Raw genomic sequence first — 17,001 nt, 5'->3', positions numbered from 1 at the left:
CCCTGGCAGCCCGGGTTTGCTGGCCTCTGGCATCTCCAACCCTGTTCCCAAGATGGTCCTCCTGACCTGGGGTCTGCACTTGCTGGGTGCTGCAGGCACGGGAGGGGGTTGCTGCCAGCACGGGGGTACAGGACACAGTCCAGCCTGGAGAGGTGGCCAGCACCTTGTGCACCTCAGACCCTGCTATGGCCTCCCTTGTCCCCCTTCCCCAAAAACCAGGGGAGCCTCAGTGTTCCCCCATGGAGGCTTTATTGTCCTGTGCCCGGGGTGGGAGGAGGGGGTGACCCCGCACCAGGCCGGCTGGGTGCGGGTTCCCCGAGGGAGGGGAGGGTGTGGGGATGTGAGCGGGGGCTGCAGCGGGGCCAGCCTGGCCCCGGGGGGTTGCTGGGCAGGATATGGCTTCTCTCCTTCAGTGCTACTGCCGGCAGGGTCCTGCGGCGGGGCTGGGGTGTGCTGGGTCAGGGGGCTCTCATGTTGGCGGGGGGCTGCAGCCTCAGCTCTCCTCCTCGGGGACAGGGACAGTCGAGGGGCTCCTGCCCCTCTCCTCGGCATCGCCCGCGGGCAGGAGCAGGGCCGGGCTGGGGCTGGAGTGCCGCTGTTTGCGCATGAAGGGGAAGACCCTGCGGGCAGAGCGGGGTCAGAACCAGGAGGGATCACCCAGCGCCCCAAGGGGGACGGTCCCGGCCCTCACCGCTTCTTGGTCTCCGGGGGGATGATGGCCTCGGCCAAGAGGTTTTTGTAGAGGTCCGACTTGAGGAACCGCGGGTAGGAGTCCTGGGCGAGCAGAGGCGTCAGGATCCTGCCCAGCCCTGCCCACCCAAGCCCTGCCCTCACCCACCTTCTTCATCAGCATGTAAATGTGCATCTGGGCGTCGTCCATCACGTATCGATGGGGCGTCTTGATGCCCTCCAGCGTCCGCTCCATCGTCTTGCTGTCGATGTTCACCCAGCGCGTGGCCCCGGGAGCCAGGAATTGTCTGGGGAATCACAAACAGCGCTGAGCCCGGCCCCGCAGTGGGACCCTCCCCCAAACCTTGCCCCCCAAACCCTGGCCCCGCTGGCACTCACTGGTAGATGGAGTCCACGATCTCGGCGATGCGGGACTGCTCCCCGTAGCGCAGCTCCTCACACGCCTCCCAGAAGCTCAGGTTCTCGGCTGGGGAGGGGCATGTGGCACTGGGCACCCCCATGGGCAACCCCCCAAGGCCATTGTGGCTGGGCATGTGGCCCTGCAGCCCCCCTGGGATGGAGCCAGCTGGGATGGTGTGGGGCAGTGGGTCCAGGGGAGCTGGGGCAGGTTAGTCAGGAGGCACTGGGATGGGGTGGTAGATTTGGAATGCCAGCATGGGGAGGTGGGTTGTGTGATGCCAGGACAAGGCCATGGGTTGGTTTGGTGGTGTTGGGATTGGTCAGTGGGTTAAGGACTACTGGGACACCATGGTGGCTTTGAGGTGCTGGGATGGAGTAATGGGTCTGGGGGTGCCAGGACAGAGCAGTGGGTTTGAGGGTGTGGGGCTGGGGCCGCTCACCACTGAACTCCTTCTTGAGGAATTCAAGGAGCTGTGCCCGGCCCAGGGGATCCATGATGAGCTCGCTGAAGTTAAAGCCCCAGCGCTCCACACGCAGTTTCGTGGGGGTCGTCACCCTGCAGGCAGCACCAGCACTGGGGCTGGCAGCCCATGGCTGCCTGTGTGACCCCACACCCCATCCTTGGGTCGGGGTACCGGGGGGCAGGGGTGCTTACGTGGGGGCGTTCATGACCCAGTACGTGGTGTCGTCTGTGATCCAGGGGTTGCTGGGCAGGCAGCCGGACATGATGGGGTCGTGGGGCACGTACTGCTCGTTGAACTTGATGTACCTGCCGGGAGCGGTGGCTGGAGGTGGCCAGGGCCACCGACCCCAGGCACTGCGGGGACCCCACGGGGATGTGGTGGGGACATGCCCGGGCTCTGCAGAGCCTCAGCTCCACTCCCTGCTGAGGGTTACGGTGCTGTGGTGCTGCTGCCTGCCAGCTGCAGCAATGTGGGTGCCCCTCTCACCCCAACAGGGACCTGGCCTGAGGCCGGGACAGCCACTGCCACTCACCCCTCGAGGCAGATGGAGGACTTCACCCTGGTCCTGGCCATGGCCTTCCTGCAGTACTCAATCTGGGACCAGATGCAGGGGAGATATTGGGGTGCCCGGCAGCCCGTGACCCCAGGAGCCACCCCCAGCCCTTGCCCTACTCACCTCCCGCTTGTAGTAATCCATGTTCTTGGTCTGCAAGAGACAGGCAGGGCTGGGTGAGGGCAGGGCAGGGCCAGGACATGGTGTCCTGCCATCACCACCCTGGCAATCCAGGCATCCAGTCCCCCACCCCAGGACCCTGTAGCCCATCCCCGTGGCCTCCAGTCTCATCCCCTCAGCCCTCCTGGCTCAGCCAGCACAGCCCATGGGGTGTGACCCCCCACCCCAGTGTGACACCAGCCCTAGGTTAGTGACACTTACGTGGGCAGAGGACACGGTGCACGGCGCAGAGAAGAGAAAGTGGGTGGTTAGTGAGGACAGACTGGGGGTACTGGGGCAGCATTAGTGGGGTCACGACACAGGGAGGGTTAGAGTTAGGGTTAGGGCTCCTGGCAAGGCAGTGCCCTGCAGGGATTAGAAGTGCTGGCAGAGGGGGATGGTGGGTACATGGACAAACACACAGACCCCCCGGCTCAGCAGGGGCAGGGCACAGGGTGGACACACAGATGTTAGCAGAGCTGGGGCTCACCACCCCCCTCCCTCCCCAAATGTGGACAGAGCCTGTGGTGGGATGGATGGGCACCCACTGGGGCAGCTGAACACTCTGTCACAGGCACATGGCTGTGCCCTTTGCCCACTGGCAGCCCCAGGGGTGCCTGGACCCCTCCACTCACCAGCTGGACACGGGTGGTGTGGCAGTTCCTGCGCTCGGGGCCCTGCTCCAGCACATTGGGGGCTCCCGGCTGCAAAAAGAGCATCGTGATGGAGGCTGGGGGACCCTCTGCGCCCCCCAGCCCCGCTCCCCAGGCTGGGGCTGTGTGTGGTGCCAGGGCGCTTCCCAGGGCTGCACCCGCCAGCACGGCACCCCTCGCCCCCCCCGGTGCTCACCGGGGGCCGGTTGACGAGCCAGAACGCCTGCTCCTGGCAGTCGATGACGATGCGGTCGCCCTTCCGCCGCTGCTTGGCCGCCCTGCCCGTGCAGAGGCAGCGGGGGAGCGCTGGCACCCCGCACCCCGCCTGCCCCGCACCCGCGGGGGCTCCGTCCCGGCCGCTCCCCGGGGCGCGGCGGGGCCGGCCGTGCCCGCACTCACCGCAGCTGCTCCCGCGCCTGCATCACCACGAAGTCCCACGTGTGGTTGATCCGCTTGTGCAGGAGGTTGTAGTTGTCCTGGGGAGCGGCAGCGGCGGTGTCACCCGGGTGGGCACGGTGTGGCACCTGTCCCCTTGCCCGGCTCCGCGTCCCGTTGGCCCAAGGGCACTCACAACTCCCCGCGGTGCCGGTGCCCCCACCACAGGGGAGCCCCTGCTCCTGGGTGAGCTGAGACCCCCCCCCAGCTCATCACAGGAGGGCACCGCTCACCTTCTCGTGCTCGATCAGGTCGCCCTGCTTGCGGATGTTCTTCTTGGCCAGGTAAATGGCTGCAAGAGGAACGGCGGCACCTCAGAGGGGCTGGGAAGGGGCTGCAGCCCGCGTGGTGCCAGCAGCACGGTGGCACTTACCATAGTCCAGCTCCGTGGCCGGCCACTTGGTGCTGGTCCAGAAATAGGGGGTCTGAGGGGGGAGGGAGAAACTGAGTCACATGCCGTGGGGTGCCACGGAGCCGAGCCGGGGGAGCCCCGACCCGCGGCAGTGCCCGTGCCCGGCGGGGCTGTACCTGGAAGCGGTAGGGAGACTCGTCTGCCCGCAGCACCAGGCTGCGGGGGTCTCTGAGCGGGTAGATGTAGCCGTGCTTCACGATGAGGTTGCCGAGGTGCAGCGCCTCTGGGGGAGCAGGAGTGGGGGCTGCAGGGCAGCTCGGCAGCCCCAGTTGCCCCCGCAGTGCCAGCTGCCCGTGCCAGGGCACTCACCCTCCTCGGAGATGCCGTACTTCTGGATGAGCCACTCCACGATGTCGTTCCCTGGGGACCGAGGCAGCGTTAGTGGGGTGCAGTGGGGTCCCCCAAGCTGGGCATGGGGAGGTTCCCGGCTGGGGCGCTTGGCACACCATGGCAGTGCCAGGGGTCACGCGGGGTGACGGGGGCCCTGCCAAGGACGTGCGAGCGCCCGCCCCGCGCAGCCGATGCATAATTGATCCCAGCTGCAGCGCCGAGCTCCCGCGGGTGCGGGGCGGGGAGCGGGGCGGGGTGCCGGGGGGCGGGTGCTGGGTGCAGTGCTGGGGACACCCGGGGAGTACCCACACGCCTCCCCCACCCCACGCGCCTCGCGGAGCACCCCATGGGGGGACCCACCTGTCATGGCGTGGGGGATGACGGTGATGAGCAAGCGCTGGTTCCTCATCTTGATGCCCATGTCGGGGTCCTGCATGCTGACGATCATCCTCTCCATCTGCCGGGAAAGCACCCGCCGTGCTCAGCCCCCCGACGGGGGCACCGGGCCTGGGCACAGCCTGGCTCCCCCACACTGTGACCCAGGGCACCCTGTGACCTGGACACAGCCTGGCTCCCCGCAACCGGACAGGGGCACCCTGTGCTCAGCCTGGGGTCAGCCTGGCACCCCGCAATTCCCCGGGGCACCTGTGCCCAGCTTGGGGACAGGCTGGCACGCCACAGCCACACCAAGGCACCCAGCACCCAGGCGAGTGTGCGATGCCGGAGGTGCAGGCACCAATCCGAGCATCCCTGGCCAGGGGACCCTCGGTTTTGGGGAGTGAGCTCTGCCGAGGCTGTGGCAGCACCCCGGTCCTGCGGAGGGGAGCAGGACACGCAGCACCGGGGCTCTTCCCGTGGGTGCCCCTGCGCGGGGCGGTGCCCGGTGTCCCGTGCCGGTGGCGGTGCCGGGGTTGCGCCCGCTGTCCCGCGATGCACTGGGTGGTGCTGTGCCCCGGCCCCCGATGCACGCGTTGCCCAGCGCACTGTCAGTGTCAGGTCCCCCCGGGGCCCCGTTCGCACGGTGCCTGTGCCCGGTACCCGCTCCGCACGATCTCAGTGCCCGATCCCCACAGTCCCAGCGCCCGGTGCCCACGGTACTCGCTCCCCACGGAGCCAGTGCCCGGTCCCCACAGTCCCAGCACCCTGTGCCCGCGGTACCCGCTCCCCGCGATGCCAGTGCCCGGTTCTCGCCGTGCCGGTGCCCTGCCCGGGCGCGGTGCCCGCTCCCCTCGGGGCGGGTGCCGGTACCGGTACCGGTGCCGGTGTCGCTCACCTTGCGCAGACAGGGCATCTGGAGGCGGGGGTGCCGGCCGCGGGGGCCGCCGATGGTCATCGCGGGTGCGCGCCCCGCGCCCTCACCGCTCCGCCCGAGCCCGCCCCGGTCCCGCCCGGCCCCGCCCGGTCCCGCCCCGCTGCCCCCCCGCGGCTGCCGCCGCCTGCCCCGGGCACCCCGACGGGCACCCCCGTCCGGGGCGCACCCGGAGCCCCGTCCCCGACGCCTGGGACCGGTCCCCGCCCTGCCCGTGGAACCCGACCCGCGGGGCCTGACCCCCGCGCACCTCCCGCGCCGCGGCTCTGCCGGCCCGGTCTGTGCCGGTGCCCCGGGGGTGCCCCGGCTGACCCGGCGCTGGCGAGATGGGAAACACATCCCTGCGGCTGTTGGGATGGCGGTGCGGGCAGGACGCGGGCAGTGCACCGAGAGCGCGGGCAGGATGCTCGCGGAGTGCGGGCAGCGCGGACAATGTGCTGGCGGCGTGCGGGGCTGCGGGCAGGGCGGGCAGGTGGTGAACGCTGTGGACATGGTGCTCGCAGGATGCGGGCAGTGCGGGCAGGGTGCGGGCAGGGCGCTGAGGGTACAGGCAGGATGGTCGCGGGTTGCGGGAGGGCGCGGGCAGTGCACTGAGGGTACAAACAGGATGATGGCGGGGTGCGGGCAGCGCACCGAGGGCACAGGCAGGATGCTCGCGGGGTGCAGGCGGTGCACTGGGGGTACAAACAGGATGCTCCCGGGTTGCGGCGGGGCGCGGGCAGTGCACCGAGGGAGCAGGCGGGATGCTCGCGGGGTGCGGGCAGCGCGGGGTGGGCGCGCCCGGCGATGAGCTCACTGCAGTCTCGCCGCCCACGAGCGGCGGGGCTGGAGCCGCCGAGGGGCGGGGGCGGGCGGGGGCGGGCAGCGGAGCCGCCGCGTCTGCGGGAGCCGCCGCCGCCGCCCCGCCGGCCGCGCCGGGCAGCGCCGGGGAGCGCAGCGGGGAGCGCGGGGGAGCAGCGGCACCGCCGAGCGCGGCGGCAGCGGGCGGGAGGAGCCGCCGGCACCGGCACAGCCGCGCCCCGGGCCCCGCCAGCGGCCGCCCCGCCTGGCCCCGGGGGCGGCGGGCCCGGCCCGGCCCGGCCATGCTCGGCCTGGACGTGTGCGAGGCCGGCGGGCAGCTGCTGGAGCTGCTCTGGCTGGCGCTGTGCTACCGAGGTGAGCGGCGGCGGCCGGGGGGCAGCGCCCGGGGGCGGCGGGGGGCATTACCCCGGGGAGGGCGGGAGAACATCACTTCGGGTCCCCCCAACAGGTGAGCATCCCCCGGGCACCAGGTGCATCACCCCGGGCCCGGGGGGACCAGAGTCCTACGGGGGAGCCCCCCGCTGTCCTCCTGCCTGTGGCACCCCCCGCATGCCACTCTGCCCTGCCACCCGTGGGGGGCCGGCCAGCCCCCGGGCGGGTTCATCCCTGGGCTGGGAGCCCCCACACGCTGCCGCGACAGTCGGGGGCAGCCGTGGTGGGGGGCCCAGAAGTGCAGCAGGGCTAGTGCTCTGTGTCCCGGTCACTGACGCTGCACTGGGGACCTGCAGCCCTGTGGCCCCAGGGCTGAGCACGGTGGCCCCTGCCCCATGCTGTGTCCCCAACATGTCCCCAGGGATGGCATTCTAGAGGCTTTGGGGAGCTCAGTGCTTGCAATCACAAGGAGTGGAGGCGATGCAGTGGGCAGGGAAAGTCAGGGGCTGTGGGGACATCCCCCACCCTTGTGCCCCCCAGCAACCTGGCAGCACCGGAACCACTGTTTCCCCCAGAGATGCCTTTTTGCCCTGCAGCTGCTGGTGGTTTGGGTTTGGGGTGGGAGATGGGGCTGGTGGCTGCCCAGCAGGGTTGGAGGGGGCTGTAGGGTGGGGAAAAGGACCTCTCTGTGTGACACCGAAGGGGCCTGTGGGCTGCAAGGGTCTGCAGGCACCCCCTGCACTAAGCACACCACGTAGGCACCAGCTCGTTTTGCTCCATGACCGTGCGGAAATGCAGCCGGCGGCAACACCTCTGGTCTCAGCTGTGCCACCAGGCCCCGGGGACACCGAGCCTGGCGCTGTCCCCACTGCTCCGGGCAGGGGAACAGCTCGTCTGCCCCACGGGGATTGCCCACATCCATCCATGGCGTGTCACAGCTCAGCCCCCCCCTGCCCGCCAGCGCCTTTGTGTCAGGGCATGGGAGGTGTCCCCCGGGGTGTCCCCGGGGCTGCCACTGCCTGTCCCCCGCAGACATCATGGCTGACAAGGAGGGGGTGACGCTGTCGCTGGAGGAGGAGGAGGAGGATGCCGACGTGGCCCTGGCGTACAAGACGCCGGAGAAGAAGAGCCTGCGGGAGATCCAGGAGCTGGACCCAGGGGATGAGAGCCTGCGGAAGTACAAGCAGGCGCTGCTGGGTGCCATCCCTGCCGCCGTGGGTAAGGCTGGGGGCTGCTCCTGGGGATGTGCACCCTGGCACTCTGGGCCCCCAACACCCCGGAACCCCAACAGCCCGGCACCCCGGCTGGGTGATGCAGCTTCGGTGGCTGCAGGGAGCTCGGGAATGCCCAGCACCCGCGCGGCATCCCCAGCAGGGAGGACACATCCCGGCTGGCATCGCCCGTGGGCGCTGCCTGTGCCCCCCACCCGCGCAGAGACCCCGGCATCCCCTGCCGACAGGGTACCGGTGCCCGGGGACCCCGGTTGCCTTGGTTACGGGATCACCGCCGCAGTTTCCATAGGAACGGCTACAGGGAACCGGGAAATTCATGGCGATGACGGAGAGGAAAGAGCAGCGGGGGGGCCGGGGTAGCACGGCTGCCGGTGCCCAGACGGTGCCCCCTGCTCCCCATGGCACCCACGGCAGCCCCCCAGCCTGGTGCTGGCCTGGTCTGGGGGTGCTCCATGGGCCCACCACCCCAGTGGCACCCGTGGGTGCATGGGGGGGCTGCAGGCTGGGGGGGAGGTCCGTGCAAACCAGTGGGGTGTGTGAGGGGTGCACGATGGTGTGTGTGTGAGCTGGGGGGTGTGCAGGCTGGTGGGGTGCAGGTTGGGCTGGTGGGATAACTCAGACCAGTCCCCACTCCAAGGGATGCCTTTGCTGCACATGCTGCATCCTCCTCCTTTCCCTCCTTTCCCTCTGTCTCTTCCTGAGACAGGGAATGGTGCACCCAGGGACATACCCGTGTCTGGGTCCTTTAAACATGATTTTACCCCAACAGCACTGATGCCAGTGTTGGGGTGACCTGAGATACCCTGTTCTCCTGTGCCCTGCCTGGCTGCCCAGCTCTCCTGGTTCTAACACCCCACCAGGGACACTGCAGCCCTTCCTGCTGTTACAGGGGCATGAGCAGCCCCTCAGCTCACTGGGGTGGAGGTTTCAGTGGGCTGGGCATGGTGGGTAAGGCCTGGGCCCCGCTGTTTGTCCCTAGATGCCAGCGTGCCCAACGTGCAGGTGACAAGGCTGACCCTGATGTGTGAGCAGGCGCCAGGGCCCATCACCATGGACCTGACAGGTGAGCTGCGGGGACACCTGTGAGAGGAGGAGGAGGAGGAGGAGGAGGAGGAAGGGGTATCAGGCTCATGGACCATCTCCCCACACAGGAGACCTGGAGGGGCTGCAGGGCAGGGCCTTTGTGCTGAAGGAAGGGGTGGACTACAGGGTGAAGGTGTCCTTCAAGGTGAGCCAGGGGTGTGGTGCCCTGTGCCCGCTGGCTGGGCATAGCCCTGCTGCCCTCACACCCCAGGGTCCCTGCCCCAAGAGGTCCCCTGTGCCATGGGTCCCTGCCCTCACACCCCAGGGTCCCTGCCTGATGAGGTCCTTCATGAGGTCCGTGATCCCCATGGGTCCCTTTTCCCACATGTCCCTGCCCCAAAGGATCCTGGTTATCCAGGGCCCCTGCCTTCCTACCCTGGATTCCCTACCCCAAGGAGTCCCTGCTCCCCATGGGTCCCTTCTCCCACATGTTCCTACCCCACAGGGTCCCTCCTGCTGCTCATGGGTCCCTGCCTGCCACAGGGTCCCTGCCATTTGGGGTCCCTGCTGCCTTGGGGTGTCTGCTTCCCACCCCTTCCCCACAGAGTCTGTGCCCCTCTGAGGGTCTCTACCCACCCTGATGTTCCTGCCCTCCTGGGTCCCTGCCACCCTGGGAATCCTTGCTGTCCCCAGCGTGACTGCCACCTGTGGGTCCTTGCCCCTCTTGAGGGTTCCTGCCAGCCCAGAGTCCCTGCTCCTCCCAGAAGTCCCACCGATTTGGGTCCCTGGAGGTCCCTGCCCCTCCTGAGGGGAGATCCCTGCCCCCTCCAAGTCCCTGCCCCTCTTGGGGGTACCTGCCCCCCCCGATGCTCCTCAGTGCCCAGTCCTGACAAGGAGCTGGATCCTGGAAGTGGTGAATGTCAGGATGGGTGCCCAGGAGTGGTGAGGGCCCCACGTTCTGGGGCAGCACCCGTGGCACCCCTGCTCTCTGCCCGCAGGTGAACAGGGAGATCGTCTGCGGGCTGCGGTGCCTGCACCTCACCTACCGCCGGGGCCGGCCCGGTGAGTGGGGCCGGGGGGCTGCGGGGCCGGGCTGGGGGGGGCGGTGCCATCATGGCCCGACTCACCCGTCCCTCCTCTCCCCTTCTCGCCCAGTGGATCGCGACGTCTTCATGGTGGGCAGCTACGCGCCGCGGGCCGAGGAGTACGAGGTGGTGACGCCGGCGGAGGAGGCGCCGCGGGGATGGCTGGCACGGGGCTCCTACCGCGTCCGCTCCCTCGTCACCGACGACGACAAGACGGAGCACCTCTCCTGGGAGTGGGGGCTCTGCATAAAGAAGGACTGGGAGGACTGACCCCCCCTCCGCACCCCGGTTCTTCCCGCCAGCTCGGGGACGCGGTGCCGCCATCCCGGGGGACCCCTCGCCGGCACCGCCGCGCTTGCCCCAGTCGCGTCAAGGGTTGAGGGGGGTCCCTTAGCGAGTGGGCGCCCGTGGTCGTGGTCTTCGCAACCAAAGTTATTTTTAATTGCTCTTTTTTTTTAAATCTCAACGCCCGCCTGGTCCTCACGGCGTCCCCATTGCTGGGGCCGGGGCTGTGACCCCGCCGTGGTGGTGCCGTGCCCGGTGCCCGCCCGGTCGCAGGCTGTGCTCTTCCATCGCCATTAAACCCTACAGACTGGTCTCTTACTGGTGTGTCTGTGCCCCCGTCACCTCTGCCCGTCCCCCTGCTTCCTGTCTCCCCCTGTCCCTGTCCCCATCCCACTGGCAGGGCTGGGTCTCCCTGCGCTGACGAGTGGCTGGAAAACAGCCACCTGGTCCCGCTGCCTTATCTGCCGTGCTGGGCAGCCAGTAGCGGAGGGCCACGAGCCCCAGGGGACTGGCACCTCCCGCCCCAGGGCTCTTATCTGCGTCCTGCCCCCTGGACAACGTCTTCTGCACCGGCACCATGCGGGGCTGCGGGTCCAGGCTGGTTTGGCTGCTGGTGCTGTCGCTGGCCTGGCTGGGCCCGGCACTGGGAGACGAGGAGAAGGATGAGGAGGTGGTGGCAGAGGAGGAAAGGGAGAAGGAAGAGGATGAAGTGCTCTCAGATGAGATCAAGGAGGAGGACAATGTCCTGGTGCTCCATGAGCACAACTTTGCCCGTGCCTTGAGTGAGCACCAGCTGCTGCTGGTGGAGTTCTGTGAGTGTCCCCACTGTGGGCAGGGGTGTGGGCAGGGGAAGATGTCAGGCAGGGAATATGGGCAGGGGATACTGACTGTGGCTGTGAGTGTGGGCAGAACAGACATATGGGCGTTGGGGTGGAGGGGGGGACAGGCAGGCAAGGCTGTGGCCAGAGGGGCAGAAGCACAGGACACGTGACAGGGCATGGGATGGGGACAGAGACATGGAGCAGGGACACTGGCAGAGGCATGGGCTGGAGAACAAGTAGCAGGGGTATGGCACACAGGACAGGGACACATGGTGGGTGTGGGGGACATGGGACCTGGAACAGGAACATGAGCTGGGGCCCAATGGGCTCATGCAGCCATTACAAGCCCACCCTGGGGACAGGGGACACCCCAAAGCTGTCCCCACTGCCAACGCCATCCCCTGCCTGCAGATGCACCGTGGTGTGGGCACTGCCAGCAGTTGGCCCCCGCCTACACCCAGGCGGCCACCGAGCTGAGGAACGAGTCCAGTCCAGCACGGCTGGGCAAGGTGGATGCCATGGCACAGACAGCCCTGGCCAACGAGTTCAACATCACCTCCTACCCCACGCTCAAGCTCTTCCGCAATGGCAACCGCACCCACCCCCTCCCCTACACCGGTAGGGCTGTGGCACCGCGCGGTGGCCGTGGCACCAAACAAGGGGACACTGCCATGGGGCTGGGGAGGGTGGCAGGGTGGTGATGGTGAGATGGGTGGCAATGTCCTGGTGGGCTTTGCAGCATGGTGACAGCGGGCTGGTGACAGTGTGGTGATGGTGCGTGAGGCGGGTGGTGCCGGGCAGTGCTCTGGTGGTGGTGGTAGGTGGCCAAGGCTGGTGGCACAGGGAGGGGTGGCAGCCTGGTGAGGGGTGTCAGGGTGACAGCACTGGCTCTGCTCGGCATGGCAGGACTCATGGACACGCGGGGCATTGTGCGCTGGATGCAGCGCCGGGCCGGCCCCAGTGCCACGCTGCTGCACGACACCGACACCGCCAACGCCTTCGCCAGCTCCCAGGACTTGGTGGTCATTGGCTTCTTCAAGGTGGGCTGGGGCGGGTGGGGCCGCACTGGGGCCGCAGCCATGGCCGTGGCTGTGGCACTGATGTGGGGACTGTGCAGGACCTGAAGGGCCAGGCAGCCCAGGCGTTCTACGATGTGGCTGCTGAGATGGTGGACATGCCCTTTGGTGTGGCGGAGGCGGCCGAGCTCTTCCAGGCCTACGGGCTGTCAGCCGACACTGTCTGTCTCTTCAAGAAGGTGAGGGGGTGACAGAGGGTGGTGGGGCCATCTTGGTCCCCACCCCAGCCCTCACCAGCCCCTGCCCCGGCAGTTTGATGAGAGACAGACAAACTTCCCCGTGGACCCGGAGAAGGGGCTGGACACAGATGAGCTCACGCGGCTGCTCCGCGTCCACAGCCTGAGGCTGGTGACGGAGTTCAACAGTGAGGTACAGCCCGTGTCCATCCCCATCTCTGCCTGTGAGTGCCATAGCCCCCTGCCCTCACCCTCCTCCTCCTCCTCAGACATCCAACCAGATCTTCGGTGCCAAGATCCCCCATCACATGCTGCTCTTCCTCAACAAGTCATCATCGGAGCAGCTGTCCCTGCAGGACGGCTTCAAGGCAGCCGCCGGCACCTTCCGGGGCGAGGTGAGGTGGTCCCATGGCAGGGACAAGGGGGGTGGCTGCGGGGCACCCCATCCTCAGGGTCACCCATCCCTGCCCAGGTGCTCTTCGTGGTGGTGGATGTGAATGGGTACGGCGCCGACGTCCTGTCCTTCTTCGGCATGACCCCTGCCGACGCCCCCACCCTGCGCCTCGTCAAGATGGAGAACAACCGCAAGTACCAGATGGAGCAGGACTCCTTCTCGGACACGGCCATCCGCACCTTCATCCAGGCGGTGCTGGATGGCAAGGTGAAGGTGAGGGAGGCAGCAGGTGCCAGCCAGCACCTGAGGATTCTTCCCTGTGGTGAGTGGTGGGGCTGGTGACTCTGAGGCCTGATGATGGCAGATGTGCTGTGAACACCAGCCCCCTGCTTGCTGATCCTTCTGCTGCCAGGCTTGAGGATTTGGGGGGTTGGTAGGGGAAAGGAGGCAGGAGACTGCTGATGTGGAGACACACAGAGCTGGGGTGGCAGCGGAGGGGCAGATGTGGTCCAACAGGCAGCACAAGCGCACCCCTGGCTGTGTGCTGGGACACCCCTGCCTGCACTGTGCCCCTTGGGGCGCTGGCACTGCCCAGCCCAGCTGTGGCTGCCCCGACTGTCCCCACAGCCCCACCTGCTGAGCGCGGAGCCCCCCGAGGACTGGGACACGCGGCCCGTCAAAGTCCTGGTGGGGAAGACCTTCGAGCAGGTGGCGTTCGATGAGACCAAGAACGTCTTTGTCAAGTTCTGTAAGTGCCGGGGCCGGGGCTCAGCCCCTCCACAGCAGCCCCCAGCCCTGTCACGGACCCTCACCTGGGGGTTGCAGCAGAGCCCCAGTCCCCCAGTCCATCCCCTGGCACCGTGCCTGTCCCGCAGACGCTCCGTGGTGCTCCCACTGCCAGGCCATGGCACCCGCCTGGGAGGAGCTGGGCGAGCGCTACAAGGACCACGAGGACATCGTCATCGCCGAGATGGATGCCACGGCCAACGAGCTGGACAACATCACCATCCACGGCTTCCCCACCCTGCACTACTTCCCCGCAGGGCCGGGCAGGAAGGTACGTGGGGGGAACACCCCTGGGGTCACCCCGGCTCTGCCAGCACATGGGGAATGGGGTCACCCCTCGTCACCCTCCCATCCCATGGCTCCAGATGGTTGAGTACAAGAGCACTCGAGATGTGGAAACTTTCTCCAAGTTCCTGGAAAATGGGGGGGTGCTGCCCGTGGAGCCTCCTGTGGTGAGTGAGGTCAGGGACCCCCCACCCACCCCAGGGCAGCCCCCAGCCCCTGCTGGGCAAGGGGACGGATCCTGTGGGATGGTGATGGGAACAGGGGCAGGCAGGGACTGTGTGTCCATCCATGCCTCACTGTTGCCTTTCCAGGTGACCAAGACCCCTGGGAACAGCACAGGCAAGGAGGATCCAAGTGTGCTGGGGACAGATGAAACCCGGGATGAGCTGTGAGCCCTGTCCTGCTCAGGCACGTGATATAAACCACCTGGAAACCATGTGGGCTCTGGTCTGTTTGTGGCTCGGGGAGCATCCACGTGTCTTGGGGGCACAGCAGGGGTTGCTGCCAGGGGTCCTCTGCCTCCCTGGGGCAGCTGTGCCATAACACTCATCCTGGGAGCCCCACGGTGACACACGCTGGCCAAGGACAGGGCTGTGGGGGCAGCCCAGCACTCTCTCCCTTGTGCTGGGCTGCTGGGGTTCAGGTGATGGGGGACCAGCCAGGGTCTCTCCTTCACGGCCCACCAGCCCCAGGAGCCGCTGTCACATGCTCCCCTCAAGTCTGGCTCAGCTTCTGGGACCCCCAGCATCCCCTCTCCCCTGGGCTATTCCTCCAGGGGCAACATGTTGGTCCCCTGGGGCCAGGACCTGCCCAGCCACCCTTCCAGGAAGCTCAGAGCAGCCCCAGCCCCACCATGTGCCCAGACCCTTCACCAGACCTGTGCCATCCTCTGTCCATCCCAGAGGCTGCCGGGGGCCCGGGAATAGCTCCGCGGGGAAGGAAGAAAGCAGCAGGCAGTGGGACGTGGGGTTTTATTTCATTTTATCCAAGTACCTTTGAAAAGATCATTGTACAAGTCAGCACATGAGAATGCAGAGGAAACGTCGCCGGGGCTGCGCGGCCGCTGTACATATTTACAGGGACCCCCGAGAAAAAAGGGGGAGACGGAAATCCCGGGCACGTTAACAACCTCACCAGACACACCACCATCAGAACTTCAAAAAACAGGGAGCAAACCCCCCTGAAACGCTGTTCCCGGGCTGAAAACATCTGCAGATTTTGATGGACCTCACGTAGCATTTTAGGCAAGTCCCAGGACTGTGTTTTAAAGGCACTCGGTGACATAAAGAACAGGCTGAGTCGCGTCCCGGCGCGGTGCCACGGGGTGCCCGGCAGCCCCAACACTGCTGTGGCTGAGAGCAGTGCTGGGCAGGGCGAGCACTGATGTGGAAACCCCCCGGCTTTGGGGCCACTCCTGTTTCTGTGGGTGGGCAAGGGCTGGTCTCTGAAGGAGCTGGCACAGCTGTGGCCACGTCAGAGCAGCACGGCCCGGGCTGGGGACAGGCAGGGTGGTGGGAGCACCGGCACAGCCCAGGCTTCCTTGCAACTGAGTAAGCCCAGGAGGCTTCCCAGGGTTCTGGGTCACCCACTTCTGCCAAATGGGTGATCTGGCCCTACAAACTGGCATCAATAACCCCCTGGTGCAGTGCCCTCCTGCTGCCTCCCCTGAGACACAGAAGCTGACAAAAGATGCAGGACTCACAAAAAAAGGTGTTTTGTCCTCAGCTTTAGTGTCTCACAGTTCCCTCCCTATTATGGTTCTCCTAAAGAGTTCCCTGCCCAATGCCAGAGCTTGGCCCAGGGGTCTGGGTGTGTCTGCACCAGGCACATGGGTGCCAGCACCTTCTCCAGGGGCACACAGGGGATACACACATGAGCATGCAGGCCATGGGATGCCAGCACCCAGCCTGCCACCCCAGCTCCCAGCTGGTCCTTGCTCTGCAGGGAGCACTGACCCTTTTATCCCTCGGGGATTTACTCGGTCGCAAGGAAGCTCAGGAGGAAAAAAAAAAAAGACCCATCCAACCATATCCAGCAGCTGAGCCTGCCAAGGAGGCCAGAGACTGACTCCTTCCAAATGGCTCAAAAATCTTCACAGCCCCTTGGGACCCTTCCACGTGGGGTGACAGCTGCTCTGCCCCACGGTGCTCCAGAGCCATCCACGCCGGGAGAACGGGGCAGGGTGCTGGGAAAGCACGGAGCAGCCGGAGCCTGACGGGTGGCTGTACACTTTGGGCGAGTTCTGCAGTACCTGTATGCTTTACATTTACATAAGAGCACTGTGACATTGGAAATATTTTCCTTTTATTACAATATATCAAAAATATGCAGCTTTAGTAAACAAGGTCATATTACACTTTCTAATGCACTGTACAATGCTACATTACACTTATATTCGGTATGGAGAGGGAGCCCAGGCTCCCACTGGCAGGTTCATGGGGTGAAACGGCATCCACTGGCATCCTGGAGCTTGCCCAGGTCCGTGCTGGAGAGCGGGGCTGCCGCTCTCCACCCTGGGCTCGCCCGGTGCCCGTGGCAGCAGCACCACCAGTGTCTGCCCCAGGCCTTCTCCTCCGGTCCCAGAGTCCTTCACAGTCCTGTCCTCGTGCCTCAGCTGCCCTGGAGCCTTAGTCAATCTTCTCCACCTTCCCAATGATCTTCTCCTCGAAGATGGGCAGGATGGTGTCGTCCTCCCGCACCTCCTCGAAGACCACACCACAGTCGAACTCGTCACTCACCTTCTTAAAGTAATACCTGCAAAAAGAGGAACATGGTGGGGGAGAGGGAAAAAAAATGCAGCTGAATGGTCTTGGGGCATCACGGTCCTCAAACCTGGGTACAGCCCTTCCATGGCCCTGAGCTCGTGGTGCATGGGAAGCTGCTCCCCCAGACCTGGAGGCAAACGCCCCTGCCCTCACCCAGTGAGCACACACAGTGGTCAGGATCCATGCTAGCACAGTCAGGAGCTCCAGCCCTGAATCCAAGTCCGTTCACACCTCTCCTAAAAATAGTGGCCGAGGCACCTGTGTTGGTGGAGCATTTCTAGGCAGGTTTTCCCACGGCCACTCCTACTTGGAAGGGACAACTTGGAGAGCTACATGCCTCTCACTTGGCTGCTTTGGGACTCTGGCAGGACCCAATCTCCCTGTCCTCACCAAAATAAACTCTGGGAGGAGCCAAAACAGCTCTGAAGTCAGAGGGTCCCCACAGCATCACTGAGCATTGGCTGATGCTGCTGCTTCCCAGCCCAGGACACCGCAG

The 17,001-nt window shown here is 66.3% G+C and overlaps 4 protein-coding genes across 6 annotated transcripts in view; 2 read left to right on the top strand and 2 right to left on the bottom strand.

Moving 5' to 3' along the window:
• Nucleotides 1-375: 375 nt before the first annotated feature.
• On the bottom strand, nt 376-5,451 carry RGS11 (regulator of G protein signaling 11). 2 transcript variants are annotated; one of them, XM_051781135.1, is made up of 17 exons: nt 5,369-5,451; nt 4,456-4,552; nt 4,075-4,125; nt 3,882-3,988; nt 3,727-3,778; nt 3,587-3,645; nt 3,318-3,394; nt 3,115-3,196; nt 2,901-2,969; nt 2,230-2,259; nt 2,086-2,147; nt 1,745-1,858; nt 1,530-1,645; nt 1,069-1,156; nt 839-977; nt 692-774; nt 376-620 (listed from the first exon to the last, which is right to left on the bottom strand). In XM_051781135.1, the coding sequence occupies exons 1-17, from the start codon at nt 5,426-5,428 to the stop codon at nt 494-496; spliced, it is 1,413 nt and encodes a 470-aa protein (XP_051637095.1). In that variant the 5' UTR covers nt 5,429-5,451; the 3' UTR covers nt 376-493. The 2 variants fall into 2 exon arrangements, with proteins under 2 accessions (XP_051637095.1, XP_051637100.1); XM_051781140.1 differs by having other exon boundaries at nt 2,230-2,253.
• Nucleotides 5,452-6,254: 803 nt separating this feature from the next.
• Nucleotides 6,255-10,520, top strand: ARHGDIG (Rho GDP dissociation inhibitor gamma). Its single transcript, XM_051781726.1, has 6 exons — nt 6,255-6,559; nt 7,610-7,795; nt 8,789-8,872; nt 8,961-9,037; nt 9,831-9,894; nt 9,988-10,520. Exons 1-6 carry the CDS (start codon nt 6,487-6,489, stop codon nt 10,185-10,187), a joined length of 684 nt encoding a protein of 227 aa, XP_051637686.1. The 5' UTR covers nt 6,255-6,486; the 3' UTR covers nt 10,188-10,520.
• A 37-nt stretch (nt 10,521-10,557) lies between these two features.
• On the top strand, nt 10,558-14,132 carry PDIA2 (protein disulfide isomerase family A member 2). Its single transcript, XM_051781060.1, has 11 exons — nt 10,558-11,014; nt 11,435-11,641; nt 11,930-12,063; nt 12,141-12,278; nt 12,352-12,468; nt 12,545-12,670; nt 12,748-12,942; nt 13,297-13,417; nt 13,545-13,726; nt 13,821-13,907; nt 14,052-14,132. Exons 1-11 carry the CDS (start codon nt 10,780-10,782, stop codon nt 14,130-14,132), a joined length of 1,623 nt encoding a protein of 540 aa, XP_051637020.1. The 5' UTR covers nt 10,558-10,779.
• A 565-nt stretch (nt 14,133-14,697) lies between these two features.
• The window catches only part of AXIN1 (axin 1), a 71,694-nt gene continuing 69,390 nt past the window's right edge, over nt 14,698-17,001 (bottom strand). For both annotated transcript variants that reach the window (XM_051780403.1, XM_051780413.1), the window contains exon 10: nt 14,698-16,494. In XM_051780403.1, the coding sequence (XP_051636363.1) occupies nt 16,368-16,494 (127 nt within the window). In that variant the 3' untranslated portion in view covers nt 14,698-16,367. The remainder of the gene's footprint in view (nt 16,495-17,001) is intronic.

This window comes from Manacus candei, unplaced genomic scaffold (genome assembly GCF_025592945.1).
Source record: "Manacus candei isolate 608988 ecotype Guabito, Panama unplaced genomic scaffold, ASM2559294v1 h1tg000002l, whole genome shotgun sequence".
In the NCBI taxonomy this organism is placed as follows: Eukaryota; Metazoa; Chordata; class Aves; order Passeriformes; family Pipridae; genus Manacus; species Manacus candei.
The sequence above is the reverse complement of the archived record's forward strand: the minus strand, read 5'-3'. Positions and strand labels throughout refer to the sequence as shown.